The 20,122-nt window shown below is 35.8% G+C and overlaps 1 protein-coding gene across 3 annotated transcripts in view; it reads left to right on the top strand.

The window, feature by feature from the left end:
* FGF14 (fibroblast growth factor 14) overlaps positions 1 to 20,122 on the top strand; it is a 620,647-nt gene that overhangs the window by 592,526 nt on the left and 7,999 nt on the right. For all 3 annotated transcript variants that reach the window (XM_041731271.1, XM_041731273.1, XM_041731272.1), the window contains one exon: positions 18,844 to 19,042. In XM_041731271.1, the coding sequence (XP_041587205.1) occupies positions 18,844 to 19,042 (199 nt within the window). The remainder of the gene's footprint in view (positions 1 to 18,843; positions 19,043 to 20,122) is intronic.

Below are 20,122 nucleotides of genomic sequence, written 5' to 3' on the forward strand. Positions count from 1 at the left end.
TTTTACCTGACTTATGGCTAACGTGAGGTATCTGTAAGCTAGGATGATCACAGTATTCATGCTCAAGCTGGGGCATTTTTTAAGAGTACAAGTAACCTACCTGGTATGAAAGGCAAAGAAAAAAGATTATTCCAGGCAGTAGCATATATGTTCTGTTAGATTCTCCAACATAGGCCTCCCAGTCACACTCCCTCCTAATGTTTCCAGGGATGTTTATTGAGCTTTTAGTATGTGGCAAGAACTCCTACACACTTAGGATATGTCCAGGGATTTTTTTTTTTTTAAATCCTATCCCTCAGAGAGGTAATATTCTAGTGGAAAATATGCAAAAAGTGTAAGGAGAGGAAGGAAAACAGGAGAGTGGGGTGTGCTGGGGAAGCAGTGAGCAGGTTGCAACATAAAATGGACTAGTCAGGGTAGGCCTCTTTGAGATTGAGATTAGAGCAAAGACTTGAAGAAGGTGGGAGTGAGCCATCCACACATCTAGAAAAGACCATTCCAAGCAGGGAATAAAAAGATACTCATGTATGAGAACATCTGACCTGCATGAGGAGAACCAGGGAGCCAGCATGGCTGGCAGGGGTGAAGATGGGCACGAGTAGCAGGAGGTGAGGTCAGAAAGGCAAAGGGAGAGGACAAACATGAGTTTGTGATTCCTGAGCATTTGCCAGGAATCACTAGCAGGGTGGTGGAAGTAAAAATTGTAGATGGTGTGAACTCCACATGCATCGCAAACCCAAATTAGTGACATATTAGGTCCTTCTGATATGACTTTCTGGAGTCATAGGTCAGCAAACTATAGTCCCCTCTCCGTTTTTGTGCACCTTAAAGGCTAAGAATGTTTTCTAAGTATACAAATGGTTGTAAAAATCAAAAGAAGGATAGTATTTTGAGTTACTTAAGATTATATAAAATTCAAATTTCAGTGTCCATAAATAAAATTATGTTGGAACTCAGCCACACCTACTTATTTAAGTATTGTATGTGAACTTTTATTGCTATAGTCAAGTTGGATCATTCCAACAGAATCTATGAGGGGCACAGAGCCTAAAATATTTACTACCTGGTCCTTTATGGGAAAAATGTTGGCCAACTTCTAACATGAATGATCTAAGTGACTTTATTTTTGTTCTGGGTCTCTTAACTTCTTAGTTTATTAATGTCTACCATCCTGATGAGTTCCGTGTATTATTCAATGGCATTGTTTTCCAATGTATTGGAGAAAGGAAAATTCATTTGAAATACCAATGCAATAATTAGATTGCTTATTTTTTAAAAGCTTTATTTTCATTTCTTTCACTGAAGGACACTTGTTATAAGTTTTGTAGAAGTGTATGTATGAGTGGTTCTGATTTTAACTTCATAACAAAATCCTTCCTATTTGTATCTTTCCTGTGAATGAAATTAAGTATAGCACCCAGAAAGAGTGATTCATGTTGTCAAATTGCACAGAATCTCTTAGGAATTAGCATCCTTTAACCACTAGTAGGAGTTTTTTAATTAAATTTTCAACAACCATAAAAACTTGCAAATCACAAAATTGAAGAGAACAAAAGCCATATTTAGAAATGAAATATTTTAAGATTTTAAGATAGAAATAAAATGAGACCAAGATTCCTTTTGATCACAGTTCAAATTATAGACTGTATAGACCATATATATAATACCATATATTATGCATGTGCAAATATATAATATACAGGTGTGACATATATGTAAGATGTATGTTTGCACATACTTATGATAACTGAGTTACATTCGCAATCATATGTTTAAAATTGGGTCAGATATAATGAAATTGTGCTACTAAATACGTATTACTCATATATTTAAGATATTGTAAGAGAAAAATAAAATTTAGTTTACTTTAATGTGGCATCAGTTCCAAAATAATTTCTTTTTCCTCCCTAACAAAATCCCACTTCTATTTGAATGGCCCTATGCTCTAATCCAAGAACTTACTTATGCTTAGTTCATGGCTTAAATTTCACATTCCTTATAGAGGCCTCAGTCCCCTTAGCTAGCAACTACCCCAGGTATGGGTATGTACCCCTATTCTGACTAATAAAATAAGTAATAGGCTCTATTAGAGAGCTTCTGAAAAAGTCTTTTCTCCCTCAAAAAAAGAGCACTTTCTTCTCCCTGCCCTCTTCCATCTTAAGTGGGATGTGGTTCTACAAAAGCAAAAACATGATGGTTGGAGCTAGCAATTGTTTTGTAGAGAAAAATCTCCTGTACTTAGGATGGCAGAAAGGAACTTGTTGCCATCAGAGGCACTGATCCCATGTTAGAAGTACTAACATCTAGAGACTTTATGCAACAGAAGCTCAACCACTACTCTTAAAGTGCCTAAGATTAGAGTCCATTCCTTATAGCTGAGTTTTGAAATGATATAAATACTGTCTTTACCAAGTACTTTTAGTCATTCATATAAGTGATCATTTTTATATCATTGCTCGTAATAGTAAGACTTGTTTCATATTTTACACACAGAAATTATTTTTCTTTTGTGCCTCATGCAGCTGATTAAAATTTGTATTGAATATCTTTAAAATTTATTTACAGCAAATTCTAAATATTTCATTTTCACTCCTCTAATCAACTGTGCAAGAGACCGTTGAGAGGATAAACATGTTATAAATCTATTTTTTGAATGTTGTTTCTGGTTAAGCAAAAACAATACTTCAGATTTCTGTTCTCCTCTTTAATTATTGAAACTTCTTTAATTACAGATTTCATTAGAAATATGCCTGTATAATTTTACTGATAGGAATTAAAATGTATCCATGAAGTAATTAAAATACAAGTAAAATATAGGTAGAAAGCTGCTCCATCTGTTTCATAATTGGGCTATTGAATGAATCAGCATGAATTCTATGCTACCTCTATAGATCAGATTGGAAAATCTCCAGAATCAAATATCCAAATCTCAGATATTCTCAAATAGATCTGTCCACAGATGTAGTTGTTTCTTTTTCTTCTGTTTTTCCAGAGAAGCTTTATGTATTTCCAAATTATTTATTCTAGAATAAGGGAATCCCATGAAAGCTATACTCAGCTAGTCCCAATGAGGGTCTAGCACAGGGGTTGGCAAACTGTTTCTGTAAAAAGGCCAGATGAATGTTGTAGTTTTGTAGGTCTATGGTTTCAGCTGCTACTAATCAACTACTATTGTGGCTCAAAAACCACCATGTCAAGTGGTATGATGAGCACTGGGTGTAGCACACAACTGATGAATTATTGAACTCTGCATCTGAAACTAATGATGTGCTATATGCTGGCTACTTGGATTTACATTAAAAAAATAAAGATGCTTTCTACACAGAAAATAAAATAAAATACAACTTCATCATCCCTTTGCTTGAAATCTGGGATTTCAAGCTTCCACCACACTGTCCAAGGCTCCTATCTTAGACAGTTCTTATTAATTATAATTTCCAGAAGGCAGCTCTTTTCCTTTCAGTGGAATGCCTTTCTCTTTCTCCTTCACCTGACAAACTCCTAATCACCTTTTAAGACCTTGCTAATGAGCACTTCATTTAAGAAGCTTTTCCCCTTCTCCTAATCAGAAACAACTTTTCCTTTCTGTAGACTCTAGCCCTGGTGTCTTCAGCTCTGTTGTTATGGCTAATGTAGTATTGATTCCCTCTATGAAACTAAAACTGAAACTCCAAGAGGACAAGGTCTCTATCTCACCTGTTCTTCCACCCCCAGCAACTAGTATGTGAGTTGCGCAGAAGAGACAATCAAATGTTTGTTGACTAAATGAAAGATTTGGATAGCATTGGAAAAACAGAAACAAAAATAGGGCCCCTAATATTCCCTATATAATTCTCCCTGTACTTCTTCGAGTCGGTTTCATATTAAGAATGTTCATCTTGTGTACATAGATAGTAACAATACTGCTGAGTTGACCCGCATTGAACTTCCAGCTGACCATGCTATTAGTGTCCTGTCTGTTGCCCCCCCTGGCAAATCACAGGATATGACAAATCACAGGATATGCATTCCATCTCTCATGCACAATGACTGGCTTCGGCTAGAGTTACCTGGGATGTGTACACAAAGTCAAAGTTATAAGAAATTTAAACACAAATGGTCTTTGCCTCATTAACTGCAATCGTAGTAGCCAATTGGACTGCAATGTACTCCTCCAAGATCGTTTATACTCCTTCTGCCACCCTCTCCCTTCACTGTCCTTTCTAGGGTGAAATCAGTCTCACCAGTTTCTCAGGACCATCTTTTGATTTTATTTGCACAGTGCTCTTTACTTTAGTCATAATGATGCCCATGGAGCCATCTACTCCTCCAGCACTCACCAGTTTCAAGACTGCCCTGCAATTGCTGCTCCCTTCCTGATACTGACCTGCCTCTGGCATTTCCTGCCAGTGACCCCCACTTCCTCTGGTCCCCTCTCACGCCAGCTAGTTTTTCCGTTTAGTCTCCTTCTTGGTATTATACAGACTGTCACTCTTCATATTAAAAACCCATCCCTCAAAATCTGAACCTTCCCTTGAAATATATATGTTCGTATATGTCTTATTTCTTAATTTTTTTGTAATTTTCCATTTATTTTCATCTTTGAAGGAAATTGTAAGCTCATCCTGGAGTTTGTGTTATTCTGTATATATTATATAGTTAAATACAGTCAGATGCTATATGTCAGCAAGGATTTTGAAATCTTCCACGCTGGCAATTATGGGTTTAGCTACATAATGTACTCAAGACAAGGTGAGCATAAAAATCTCTATATATTGTTTGTTCTCTGTCCATAGATATCAACCTCAGTATTCATCTTTTAATCATTTCACAACAGTTCATAATTTTTTATTTTTTATTTTTTCAATTTTTAAAAAATCTGATAGGAAGCAGGCAGCCTGGGTGGCTCAGTGGTTTAGCATCGCCTCAACCCAGGGCGTGATCCTGGAGACCCAGGATCGAGTCCCACGTCAGGCTCCTTGCATGAAGCCTGCTTCTCCCTCTGCCTGTGTCTCTGCCTCTCTCTGTCTCTCTTTCTCATGAATAAATAAATAAAATCTCTTTTAAAAATCTGATAGGAAGCTCCTAGTTGGGCCATATTTTCAAATGTCTCTGTGAAGTAAGGACAAGTATAACTCTACTTTGAAAAGTCATAAAGGTTTTCAGACACATCTGTCACACTGCAACTCTTTATTGTGTATATTTACATGGACAAAACACAAATGTATACAATTTGACCCTACCAGTATGAGAATTCACTGGATATTGTTCACTGAGATAGTACGATAAAATTTCTTTTTTCTTTTATATCTTTAAAAAAATTTGTTTGACTGTGGTTAAAAAAAAGCACATAACATAAAATTTACCATCTCAATTATTTTTAAGTGTGGTTATGTATTCCATTTGTGGACTGTCTAGCAGAGCCAAAGAGTGCCTTGAAGTTTCCTCTTTCAACAATGAGCTCGTTGTTTCCATTTGCACAATTCCATGATTGATAAACAGATCTGAATTTGTTTTTTTTTTCATCTCCCTCAGAGTTATATGAATTCTGCTAGACGTTATTATAATTCTCTTCATCCTTAGTCTTTTTATAAAAGCCGTAGTTAGCATTTATTGAGTATATACTTTGCCCCAAAACTATGCTGATTTTGTTTCCAATTTAATAATTCCATAGAGGTAAGTATTTTATTTTGGAGGTTCAGTGACTTTTCCAAGATTCCAAGATACTTAAGAGGCCAGGGTAGGAGCTAACCCAGGTTTATTCAGTTTCCAAATCCTTGACCTTAACCCCTGCTATACTTAGGGGGTCTGTGCACAACGATCACTGGGCTTTCATCTGTACTTTTCTCTCCCAATGACTTCAATGCACCTACATTCAAATTTATTGATCTTATTCAAACCGCTTCCTTAATGCTTAATCAATTGAATTATCTTTCTATGTTTATATTGTATGTTTATATTGTGCTCCCTGAGTCATTACTCAGGGAGCACACTGTCACCCAGGGTCAGGCTCATGGGGGCTTTGTAACAAGGTATAGTGATACTTGTTAATTTATTTTCAATTTTCCTCCTCAGAGGGCCTACCATTTGCTTGGCTTTTTTAGTTGCAACAGCCAATAGTCTCATTGAGTGAATGGAAGAACTAATCTATGAAACCAGGCCTAAAAGCTTATCCAGTTCAATCTAGAGAGATAAATGTGGCAAGTATACTATCAAACATATAGATTAATGAAGGCAGGAGGGATACACTGATGGAATTTCTGTTGTTGTTGTTTTACTGTAACACCACATAAAGATGAAAATCATTTTAAAAAGAGTTATGTGAGTTCATGAATGATTGATAAATAACAGCTACTAAGGGAACAAGCCTGCCCCAACATTGGTAAGAATAACTGTATTTCATAGTAACCTGAAAAAGTCACAAATTTAACTTCCTTTGGCAATTTTTGGGTCATCCTTATATATTAAATTCTCTGGGAATAGAATAGTTTTCCACCACAGGAAACTTATGAGATAAACCTTTTGTAAATGTTTCCGCCCTTGACCTGGAAGTCTATGATGGCCATCATCCTCTTTGTTTTAGTGGTAATCCGGGAACCATTTTGTTTGTTGACTGGGACTTTTTAAAAAGAAATAAAACTGTAAAAAAATTAAGGGACTGTCGCCCACAAATTTCAGTCTGTCTCGTCCAGTTCCATTTGCTCTGAAACTAATAATAGTTCCTCAACTGTGATTTCTCTTTGCTTTAGGAATGCATTAAGTTTTGTAAAGTAATCTGGAATTGAAAACACATACACACACCTGCACACACACACGCACACACGTGTGCGGGCTACTTTAGAAAAAACTTAAAACACAACATTGTGGAAAATTTCCCAATAAATATTAGAAATAATAGTCTATAAAAGGACAAAGCACTATGTAAACTTATGTTATACACATAAACTTAATTTTTCCCCAAGAATACAAAACTGGAATGTCTGACCTTTCAGAAGCAGCAAGAACACACACCAAATGTCGGCCAGTTCCACAAGCAAGAAACCTGAACATTGTGCTTGACACTCTTTCTCCCTTCGTTGCCATGTACAATCACAGAGTACTGGCTGTTTGACCTCCTAAAAACTTCTCAAATCTGCCCTTTTCTCTCCACTGGCAATGGCCTTTCCTGGAACTGCAGTAGACAATTCAGCATTTTTGTATCCAAAACGACTCTGTTCTTTTCCATTCTTCAGACTTTGGCCTGAGTGGTCTATCCAAATGCCTAAGTGACTGTGGCATGCTCTTGCATACAAATTTTTAATATCTTCCCATAGTTTAGGGAGAAAGACCAAAACCTGACCATGACCATCTGGTTTGGTTCATGCCTAGCCCCCAGATTTTAACTTTTCCTGCTGTCTCCTTCACACTCTGCCTTCCAATTTCACAGTTTTCATTTTATCCTTCAAATGATCTGTCTCTGCTCCTGCCCCAGAGCTTTGCACATGATACTACCCTTTCTGGGAATATTCTTCACTTTGCTCTAAACCTAGTTAACTCATAATGATGTTTCAGATTTAAGCTCAGAGTGTAATGTTTTTCTGGTATTACCAACACAGGCAAGGTCAGATTTGACTTGTTATATGTTCTCAGAGAAATCATCCCTTTTTTTTATAAGAACTTGTCTTATTTTATGATGACATAATAATTAGTGCAACTATCTGATCTCCTCTACTAGACTGTATCCTCCACAAGAAGACAGACTATACCAATTTTTGCTCATTGTTATGTCTCAAGATTAAGAACAGTGATTGGCAAATACTAGAAACTCACTAAATTTTCATAGGATAAATGGATGCATGATTTTTGGGTATCATTAAGTGTTGAATAATGGAAACTTATTTCTATGTGTTCACAATACACAGATTTTCAAATCTATTAGCTCATAGCTGAAACAGGAAGTTTAAGATTTATAATGGTAGATTTTTTTTTGCCATATATAATTGTTCCCATTTCCTAGTGTTATATTATCAACCAACAACCTAGAAAATAAGACAGTGTAATTCACTAATGCCTGTAACATTTCATGATACTACATGAAAATAATTCAGTGCTAATTTAGAATTAAATGGATAGCAGGCCCACTTCGGTAGGCCCACTTCATCTAGGTAGAGTAAGTTAGTCATAAGTTGACAGTTTCCTTGGGTCCTCTGCTTCCCTGGAAGATACTGTCTCTCTTCTTACCTTTCTGGTGTCTCTCTTTGTTTTTTGATGTTTGTGGTCACCCTTTAACCTTTGGAATCATTGAACAAGTTGTTACCAGAATCTGGGAAATCATATCTGCTGCATTACTAGCTACTTAAACAAAATCAAGAGAAAAGAATCCTCAGGTTTTCATCTTAGAACAATGTGGGCTTATTCTGTGTTCTATACATTCAGTGTTGGTGACTCCTAATCAGATCCTGACTTCTGTCTTACTCCAGTAAGATGATTCATTGGATACTCTGGAGAAAAAAAATAAATCCTTTCAATTTGCTCTGTATTTTTAACATTGTTATTATTAATAAATATTTGCTAAGTAGCAGCATGATGTACATAAATTATCATATGGATGGAAAGAAATACATCTCATCCATTGCCTATTAGGACTTGTGCTCTCTGAGACTCAAAATCATCATCTGTGACATGAAATAATGCTATTTTTTCTTCTGACAGCATTTTTAACAGCATTATTGAATCAAACAAAGTATGTGTGAATGGTCTTTGAAAATCATAAAGCTCAATATAAATGTTATTCAGTAAATATGGCATTTTAGGAGTATTGTAAACCTGCTTATAGTTCCTTCATTTTTCTATGGAAGCTTGCATTTTAAAGGTTGTATAAACCAGTACTCTTGATTGTTTGATTTACTTTGCTTTTTAGTTTATATAAGTAAGTGGTTCTGACTAGGATATTTTATTAGGAAATGTCTACAACACATACACTTAATACCAAAAAAAGTTCAATGGAAAGGTCTAATTTAAGCATTTAAATGGGGTTTAAAGAAAGGAAAGTAGAAAAAGCTTGCAGATGCATGTAGAATTTAGCCTAAAGAGTGAAGCTTGTAGAGTCATAGAAATAGTATTAAAATACAGTTCAGGGAGTTAAGCGGAAGAAAAACTGGTGAAAACAAGGACATGGAGTTGAAAGAACATCATCATGTTCTTCATGTTCATCATGAAGGAAGATAAAGCAACCAGGTGGGGTTTGGTATGACATGACAAAATACAGAATACCTCTCTTCTAACTACATCAACTTAAAAATTAATTTTTTTGCACAGCAAATTTTGCTTTTGTCTAACAAAAATTCTAGTGCAATGAGTTGAAAATATTTGCTACCATCAGTGATAATATCTTTATCTAGTTGAATGTAAAAGAGCTGAGTATCTTCCACAGCTTTTGTCTGATTCAGGGATATCTTTGTTGCACTCCTTCCCTGACCCACACCCTCACCCTGGCCAGTGGTACCCTGACTCTGGGAACACAGGTTTTGTTGTTTGTCCCACCCCACCCCCCAGCTATCTTGGAAGCCCTTAATTGTGCAATATTATTTCTTAAATGCTACTTCTCTGTATTTCTTTATTCTCTTTCAGGTATATATGATACCTGCAGGACCAGAGCAGGCCCAAGTCCCAGTTAAATCGTAACACTGTGGAAACATTAGGGAAAAGGAATGAAATAAGTTAAGAATAAAATAAATGTTACAAAAAAAATAAAAAAAAAATAAATAAAAATAAAAAAAAATAAATAAAATAAATGTTACAGCTGATAATTTTTAAGTAATTTATCTAAATGTACTCAATAATCTTTTCTAGTCCTTTCTTGAGGGTCATTCATTGAAGGAGAAAATTTGTTCTGAAACTGTCTTAACTTGCCTTGTGGTTGCTCTATTTGTTATCAAGTCACATTTCTTTCCTTAATTCCCTTTTAGAACTATATTGGGTTGACCAGTGGCATAACTAGTGGTGACTGAGACAGCTGAGGATGAAACCCTACTCTGCATAAACTCTTACCAAGATGCTTAACTTTAGGGCAGCCCAGTGGCTCAGCGGTTTAGCGCCGCCTTCAGCCCAGGACCTGATCCTGGAGACCTGGGATCAAGTCCCACGTTGGGCTCCCTGCATGGAGCCTGCTTCTCCCTCTGCCTGTGTCTCTGCCTCTCTCTCTCTTTCTCTCTGTGTGTGTGTGTGTGTGTGTGTGCCTCTCATGAGTAAATAAATAAAATCTTTTTTTTAAAAAAAGATGCTTAAATTTAATGCCATCCTTTGCTAAAAGGAATAAAATGAGATCATGCATGTAAAAGCATTTAGCATTTTGACTGGCATACATTGATAAATAAATAAATGTTAATTATTACTCAGATGCACTTTAGTTTTCCTTTAATTAGATTTATATTCACATCTAACCCAATCTATAATAAAGCAAGATTCCCTAGACATCTGTGGTAAGAACAATCGTTTTCTTTTAATTTTCAATCTTTTTCAGAGAGATACTTTCACAAAATATAAGAACATTAAATTACTAGAAAACCATTTTTTAAAAGACAAAAGTTCAGGATTTTTAGTTTTTACAACCAAAAGGTATTTTAAAATACTCTTAAATTGCTGCAGAGGATAATAAGTGTTTTTGTTCAATTTCTGTACTTGTTTTGTTGCAGACAGGGAATAAACAATTTGTAGCTGGGCACAGGGTCCTGAACCATGTATTATGGTGGCGACTATATAACATATTCTATTATTTAACTTTCGAATGAGATAACCCTATTTTTAAAATGTTCTAAAATGTTCACTGACATTGTCATCATTAATTTATGTATCTATAACATGGGCTTCATTTGATCTTTCTCCTGTAACAAAAGTACAAATCACTAACTGCATTTGTAAAATCCTTAAGACGGAGGATGAAGCAGCTCCGATAATCTGACTTAGAGACGTCATTAATCTCAGTTTTGGTGAAGCCTCTTAGTATTTGTCAGACCAAGAAACTTGCATATATCACTGTGTGCATGTGTTATCCGTTGACTTCATTCACTCAGATCATCCAGGAATATTTTTAAAACTTGTAGCAGCACTTTTTCTGGGTTTGATGACGTAATTCAGTCTGATTCCCTTCACATAAAACAGTATCAGTTTTACATTTCCCATTTAACCAGAGTTCAGTACAGTTAGCATTTGACCCTACGTATCTTGGAGAAGTGCACCATTGGGAAGCTCATGTGTGACAAAACAGCAGAACACACTAGATCTGAGAGCTCAGGTTTTACTCAACAACACCGTCCACTATAACACCCTCATCTCATTTTAACCCTTTCCTGGGGAATTTTCAACAGCCATGGATTGCGTTTTTCTAGGGGGATGATTAGCAACAGATGGCAGCCAATCCAATTTCTGTTTTGTTCAATATTTCTTTAATTGATCAATGGGGGAAAAAGTTTTATACAGGCTGGGTGAAGGGGAGAAGAGATTCATTTTGAATACCTATGTTTGCTTGTTTTTTTTTTTTTTAACACTCTTAAGAATTTACAATTCCTTCACAATTATATAGAGATATGTGTCACCTATGCCAGTATGATAGCATATATCATTCATTACGGTTTTCCATTTTATTTTCTTCCATATGTAGGCATAAAGTTCAGCAGATAAGACACATATTTTCTGTGTTTTAGTGGAAGTAGTAATTCAGCTGAATTAGCAATTATCTGTATCAGTTATCAATTGCCTTTCTGTAACCACATAACAAACACCCACAAGAGATAATGTGGCATGTAACAGTTAAGTGTGTGTGGAGTCAGGTGGAATTTAACTAAATAGCTCTGTAGATCTCAGGCGGGACTTGATCGTGTGTCTGGAAATAGGCTACCTTAGGTTGAAACAGCTGACTCTTTCTCCCCTATGTCTCTCCTCAAGCAGGCTAGCCTAAGCATGCTGCCATGGCTATGCAGGAGGTGGAAAAGGCAAGCCCAGGTGCACAAGTGTTTGTCAAAACTCTGCTTTCCTCACCTTGGTCCATACTGAGAGGACATGTCAAATTACATACTAAAGGTCTAGGAGAGGGTGAAGAATACAGGCCATTTTTACAATTAGTTACATATCTAAGACAGTAAATATCTTTAGCTGAGTAATATGATAAATGAGTAGGAATCATTAAATGTATTTACCTGATGAAAATAAATGTATCTGGGCAAACTAACTCTCTATGATCAATTACTTCATTTCTAACATGAAGATAATAATAGCACCAATCCCATAGAATTATAGTGAGGATTAAATTAATTGATTATGTAAAGTGTATAGCATAGTGCCTGGTGCAGAGTATATATAATTTAAGTATTAGCAAAAGTTATTAACATTATTATTATTGTCATCCTTATTATGTTGAAGATTTCACTGTTGTGTACTGACAGATGTGTGAGGATGGTGAATGGTTGTATCAATACTTTCTTAAGGATATTTATTTTGTAAGGTTTTTGCTAATATTTATAGCAGTGATACCATCTGTTCATGTTATAAGCATTATTATTTTAGAAATTTATCCATGTCTATATTCTAGAGAAAACAGACTTAACATTATAGAACCAGTTGGCACATATTTTTACTTATAATCTCAAAATTTCTTACTTACAGATGTGCTGTAAATACTTCATGTTTTTGTTTCCATTTTCTTGATTTAATAAATTTTATATTAATGTTAAGAAATAGTAACAAGCCTGTGATTAATATCAGTTTGATATTATCTAAAATTTTGTGATTATTTATTAATTTATCAATGGTAATAGAAACATATTCCAGTGCTTCCCGAGCTCTAAAGTACATATAGATCTGCTGGAGTCTTATTAAAATGCAAATTCTGATTTAGTAGGTCTGCAATGGGGCCTGGATTCTGCCTCTCTGACAAATTCCCAAGTGAAGAAGTTGCTATTCAGTCCTTGAATAACAAGGAGATACATATATTCCCGCTTTGTATGGTTAAAGATTCTTACATATGTATATATAATATATATGAAAATATATAAAAATACATAGTTATATAATAAATGCTCAAATTATTTAATATTTAATCATTACAATAAATAATGTTCTTGCCACAATTCTAAAGAAGTATGTCAATAAGTCTTAAAAAGAAAATATTTATTCAATATAATATAAATTTTAAAATATATTTAATAAACCAATTACTATATCTAAGATAAATCTTTTTATTTATTTATAGTATCTCTAAATGTCAAATAGTATCTTTCCTGGCAAAAAAAAAAGAAAAAAGAAAATGTATTCATTTATGGTTTTTTTTCTGTAGTTCAGAAACTACTTAGGTAACAGCTTCTGGACCTATAAATATAAGTACTGGAGACACTGCTTTGTCAGTGAGAATGTACTTCAAACTACTGGGTCCTGTAATCAAATCAAAGCTGTCTCTTAAACACAAATATAATTATGCTTTAGTTTGAAGCACATGCACAAACAATTGGCTAATTTTTTCTTTTGTGGGCACCAGTCATAGTCTAATATTATGAATATATTATGAATATTTGATTATGGAGAGTTTCAGATAAATACATTAGTCAACTCAATTGCCTGCTTTTGAGTGTTAAATACAAATTCTGTTTGTCTTCAAATTCACGACTATTAATTCTTCTAAAAGGTCAGAACATTTTTCCCTTATATGTAATCTTAAGTGTGTTCTGCATTTCTTTTTAAATAGCTGGGTAGCATCAGAGCAGTATCATTAAAGCATACCATTGATTTTGAAACTATAGAAGGTGAAGGAGAATGAGATAATGGGTCAGCAGAGTCTGACCTCATGATAAATTCTAGTAGGTAACATCTCTGAAGAGTACAAAAGGAAAAAAAAACTGAGAATTCAGGTTAAATGGGTCTTTGGGATTCCTGTACATAGGAATGTCTATTAAGTTGAAACCTGGAAGGAATAATTACATCACTACTTCCCTGTCCATAATAACAGTGAACATCCCAGTTGCACTTTGCAATTCTATGTATAGCTTATACATATAACTATCAATATAACTATAATCTACAACTCAATGTATAGCTTACAAATCATTTTGCAACTCTATTATCTTCTCTGAGTTTTGCAGAAGCCTTTATGATTTGTTACTGTTCTTCAAGGAAGAACTTGAAATCTAAGGCTCCTCCTTCTCTCAGTTTGAGCCTGGGGAGATATACTCCAAAGTTCAGCATCAGAATCATTACTGAGATGTTAATGGGAGGGGACTGAGCTTTTTGATGACTCTGAAATATAGAGGTTAATATAATATTAACAGTAATTACTTATTGTGCGTTTGTTGTATGCTATTTGCTAGTATATGTTGAATATTTCTCTACCCTTCCTTTTTAATCTATTTTAGGTTTGCTTTATATTCTAATAAATGCTGTAAATTTATCTGGAATTCTTGCTTTTATATTTTCCTTTTAAAACAATGGAGGTGGTGGTGGTGGTGGTAGGCAAACCATTAACCAAAATGTAAATTTTCATTTAGTCCTAGATGATTCCAGGACTAAAGGAATTTGCAGGTTACTACTTGTGTATCCTTATCAGAAACTCTGGCTCGTAACACACAGTATGGACATTTCCAGGGATGAAACTCATGAAATTCTGATTCAAATCGTTCACATTTGTATACATGAAAATAAGTACGATCCAAGTTCAATTTCGGAATACTTAGTTCTTTAGTAATTTGAAATTAGATGAGCAGCCCTTCTCTATTTATCTAGGTTGGGAAGTCCTCAAAATTTACCTTAGATCAGAGTTGGCCAAATTTTTTGGCAAATCACCATAGAGCAAACATTGCAGTCCTTGTAGGCCATACAACCTGTCTCAACAATTCAGCCCTGAACTTTGGAGTGCGAGCTACAAGAACAGGTCAGCAGTTCTCTCTGGCCCTTAGTGTATATAGTTTGCTGGACCACTGACCTAGATCCTCAGGGTCACTCTTCATTCTTAGGTTAGGTTATCATGAATCATCTGGGTTTGTAGCTATTCACTAGTTATGGATTAGGGAACACGGGCCTTCCCTTCCCTCCACCTTCTACTTTCCACCTGAACCCAGAAACCTTACTTTGTACATGCAGATGGCCCATCAGATTATTTTCCTAAACAAAGGCATTTCCCTCAGAAAAGGAATGCTGCCCCTACTGTTAAAGTACCACAGATGATGCTTTTAATTCAGAACCACCACAAGATAAAAGGAGATATGAAATTTTTGTCTAATTGTTCTGTTTTTTCTATTCTGTGAGTGGTTTATTTAGTCTGGCAATGATACAAATTAATATTGAAGCTTCTGCTGGAACTCAACTGTTGTTTTGTTGTGGTATCAGGGGTTCTAAATATAGGCAGGCAAGCCAAGGAAAAGACACATGAAACTCCATATCTATTTGATTTTGCCAGTTTCTGAGAGTTTATATTTAAGCTTAAATTTAAATAAGCATTCTCATATTATCACTGCCGGTTTTAGAGCATTTCACTGGCACATTCATCATATTACTCAAATGTATCAAAAACCATACGGTATGTTAGGGCTGCGTTGCTAAGCCACCTGGGGTTCCTTCTTTCTTTAGTACTTTGGCTCCTTCAACGTTGGAGGTCTCAAACTGCAGGCTCAGGGGCCCCATCTCTGGCCCTTGGTCTACACAACATCAAAAACAAAGAACTAAGAAGTGGTTGCCTCCATTAAAAGGAAATTTTATAGGAAACCTGATTTCCTTATTCCCTTTGGAAAACCAGACTTCTCTAAAGACCTAAGACTTTTCTTTTCTAAAACTGTCTCTCATCAACACTGAGCCTGAGGAGGGAGAGGACATTTAGCCTCATAATGGTGCCATGATCATAGCAACCTGCCTCACTCTTGAGTCCACCTGGTCAGTAGAGGCATTGAGTTTTGTGACCCATGCTGGGCACATGTCCCCTAGGGAATCTCATCAATGACAATGTCCACCCAGAGGACTTTTCACTGTGTCGCCCTGAAACATATTGTGGGATTCAGACACAAAACTCTGACCATGTTAACTGTACAGTTATTATCAAGAGCATGGAAGTTTATGTGTTATGTTTTGTTCATTTGCTCAATGACACTTTTTCCTTGCAAGGAAATACCTTTTAGAAGTTAGTCCCGAGAAAAAGAAAAGATTTACTCTCTTCTATAATTTTTAGAACATATACTCTTTCTATTTCCATCTGGGCTACCAGGAGGCTCAGAAATCAATTTAACAACATGTCATAATTCTGGTGATCTTTCTCTCCTTACTTTGTGTGTCCTTGATAATTATATTAATACTATTTCCTAAAGTGAACACATATGTATGTATGTTGTACAATTTTCTGGTTCATTTTGCAAGATATTGGGCTTCAATACATCAGTGTATAAGTGTTACTAATGCCTCAGAACCAGGCTCTGCATTGACAACAGGTATGTGTCTGTAAAATACCAATTGGGCTATGGCATTATTCCCTTTTTTTCAAGAAGGGAGGTCTGCATGTCTACCTCTTGTTCATAAGAAGTCTATGTGATTATCAGAGGGTCCAAGACCCTTTCACATTTCTCCAATCTACCTTCCTATCCATGCAACTGTGAAGTCACTGGCCCAGCTCCCAGAAGGGGGATGTGGGATGGCTTCCTCAGGGTCCCGAGAGGCAGATATTTTATCTAAAAAGACTTAGTGTCAGATGTCCTTCCACACCTAGGGTCTTCATTCTCTTTCATCTGCCATTCAGAGAAAAGACCATGCATGTCTCATTTGCTGACAGTAGTGCCAGCAGCATTCTTCATGTCTCCTACATGGGGATCAGATGGGAATAAGGCTTGACTACTCTGTAGAACTGCTTTTCCAGAGCCAGAGGCCCTGGTGTCCCTAGGTAAAGGTCAGTCAATGATCCCCTCAATATGGTGAGCCAGGCTCTGGGCAGAGACCTGCTATCCCAGAAGGCAGGTGCCAGCTCCTCTGACCCTGCAGTGACCTACCAGGTCAGCTTTTTTACAGTCCACTCCCAGCTGGTTCTGAGATGAATTTTAACTGGTAAATAATATGCTTGGATGCCTTGGCCTGTCTCAATAAAAGACAAGTGACACACTGAAGTCTCATCTGTTTGTCATAGAAGTGCACATTCAAACAATATGTTATATTTATTAGTCTTTTGAGGACAAGTCAGATTTATAGCATTCCACTCTATTTTCCTTGCCACAAATGTGTGAACATGCACCCTTTTGTGAATCTTCCCTCTGAGGCATGGCCTGATTAACTCACTGAGACTGTTGTTTATTAGTAAGAGAAGTAATGGAAAGATATTTGGAAAAATAGGATTTAGTGGAAAGCCAGAACATTTATTTAGATGGGATCTTCAAACCTGAGCTAGCATCATCTAGAAGAAATGAAGGCCCACATAAATTCCACTGGGTGTGTTTAAGCCCATCTTTTGGCTACTTTTGATCTCATCAAATTAATCACTGGATCTGTTATCTTTTTCATGAGAAGTGTCTGCCATTAACAAAACCTGTTCCCCTTGGAAAACTATTAGCTCTCAGTGAATTAAAGCAATGGGGCGCTCTGAATAAATTGCATCTTGCAAGAGACATCATTTGATAATTCAGACTCTCATGGGAAATACTGAAAGAATCTTTCTACATGCAATAATGTCACATTCCTTATTACAGTTAGCATAACTTTAACTCTGACAAGTTTTATTTTTAGTCCCTAAATGATGTGTTTTTCAGAATGTGTATAGAAAATAATATTTTAAAATGGGGAAAAGCAGGTTATTTCCTGTAGTCATAAAGATCTATTAAGGTGAAATTTTTTTCAAGTACTGTCATTCTTTTAGGAGATCGGTGACAAGAAAGCTCTGTTTTGCATCCATATTTTGTATATATATGATAGTACAATATTGAAATATTTAAATAGCCACAGAGACAAGTGGCCTCCATATCTATAACCAGGTAGGGTGAATTTTTAAATTACTTTTAATAGAAGTCTGTCAGAAATGCCGTTGTCAGGTAAAGTTTAAAAGTCTGTTAAAGTCACCTATGAATATTTATGTCATTAACGATAATCATAAAGTAGTAAGCTTTGTGCTGCTCCTCACTGGGGATCCTGGCATTGAGTGCCATGGCACTTATTTCATGTTGCCCTTTCCAGAAAAGCCAGGTGGATTGCAGTCAGGGCAGCTTTTGATGTTTCTCTTCAAGAATTCCAGTGGGGCTCCAAAGCATTGAATTAGGTCATTATTTCCAGCTCCTGTCACTACAACCAGCTAACACAACATCCAGCCTCAGCTGCAGCGGTGGCTAGCTTGTGTGCCAGCTGATCTTCATGGTTTTAGTTTGGGGTTTTGGTTTGCCTCTTTGTAGGTAAAATATATTGCCCTATCATATCAGTGATCCGGAGCATGGCTAGCAACTATCAGGGTAGCATAGAATTATTCCTACGGAAATATTGAAAATAGATGAGCAAGTACCATAAGCATATATTTTATTTTTGTTTAGCCTATGGTGAATATATGATGCTACTTTGTTGTGCTTTTTCTGTTTATACTCTGCTTGAACTGTATTCTGTTTCAACAAGACTGTTCTAATGCGCATGTCTCTTATCTTCTTACTAAAGGGCATGCATACTTTTGCCTATGTATATATTCTGGGTAATATCAGATTCTTCTCTACTTGTTGTATATTGAAAAGAAAAAAGTGCACAAATACTGCATGCAGGATGAGGTGCGGCTGGTCATCACTGCCCAAGGGCTGACTCATTGAGCCTGGCAGACAAGTTTCTGGAAGAAGAAAGAAAAAGTTCAAGGAAACTCCCATTCTTTTCTCTAACTGTCTTTTCTTCCTCTTTTCTCGACAGGAACTTTTTACCCCTGAATGCAAGTTTAAAGAATCTGTTTTTGAAAACTATTACGTAATCTACTCGTCTATGCTATACAGACAACAGGAATCTGGTAGAGCCTGGTTTTTGGGATTGAATAAGGAAGGGCAAGTAATGAAAGGAAACAGAGTAAAGAAAACCAAACCAGCAGCTCATTTTCTACCCAAGCCATTGGAAGGTGAGTGTTATGTGAACAACATCTCTTTCAGTTTATTCCACATTTATTTTCCCCATTGCTAACTCTACATTGACCACAAGGAACCCTTATAGAATGCTGGAAAATTTCCGTATCTTGATCTGGGTGGTTGTCACACAGATGTCTACTTTAGTTATGAATTTAAGATTTGTACACTTTATATGTATATGTGTGTTTATAAATGTATACACATATACATATGCCTATTATGTACCCCCATATACATATGCACAGACTGATGGACTATATAAAATATGTCACATATATACATATATAGCTAAGTTTTGAAAATTATAGAATACAAGTATTTGCCCATTTTGATGATATCTAGCTGAAAGTAATCCCATACTTGTGAATTATTCTAATTACGGAAAATGAAGAGTTAATCTATTGGCCTTTAAAGATGTCACATATCTCCCTTCCAGCTGTATATTTGTTTATAAACTTAGGTGTGGCACTACCGTCTTTTATATTCATCTGTAAACAATGAAGCTTTCACTTTCACTTTGATCGGATTCCCAGAGAGCAGGCTATAAAGTGTTGCTAATTAATCAGAAACTTCACCTTTCTCACTAAGGTTTCAGAAGCCAGAAGTGCCATTTACTTTATCTATGTAATATTCAAGAACTACAAAAAAATTAATATTGAGGCATTTCAAAAGTGTTGTGTCTATTCAAATACTTTTGTTTACCTTCCACGGGAAAGCAGATCTATAATACTTTCATCTAACTTAGTTTGATTTTCTTTTTGTTTTTCTTTCTAGAGGAAAGGTTTAGCCATCAAGAGAAAATGTGTATTGGTTTTATAATCCATCTTCTCTATATAGGAATAAGATATTCAAAATATTAAAGGTTGATTGTTAGTTATTTGTGGATTTTAAATTCAGCTTTCAGTTTACCTATGTTTGGAAAACCACTCTTGTTGGTTAACAGCATCTTTCTAATTTCAGCAATAGTGGTTTATTACCCCCTAACTAAATTTGCCTATAGAACAAGCCCTTGGAACCTATGCAGTTAGCCACCGCAGCCTATCTAAGAAAGGAAAAATTATGCCAGAGTCTGA

This window comes from Vulpes lagopus, chromosome 16 (genome assembly GCF_018345385.1).
Source record: "Vulpes lagopus strain Blue_001 chromosome 16, ASM1834538v1, whole genome shotgun sequence".
NCBI classification, from domain to species: Eukaryota; Metazoa; Chordata; class Mammalia; order Carnivora; family Canidae; genus Vulpes; species Vulpes lagopus.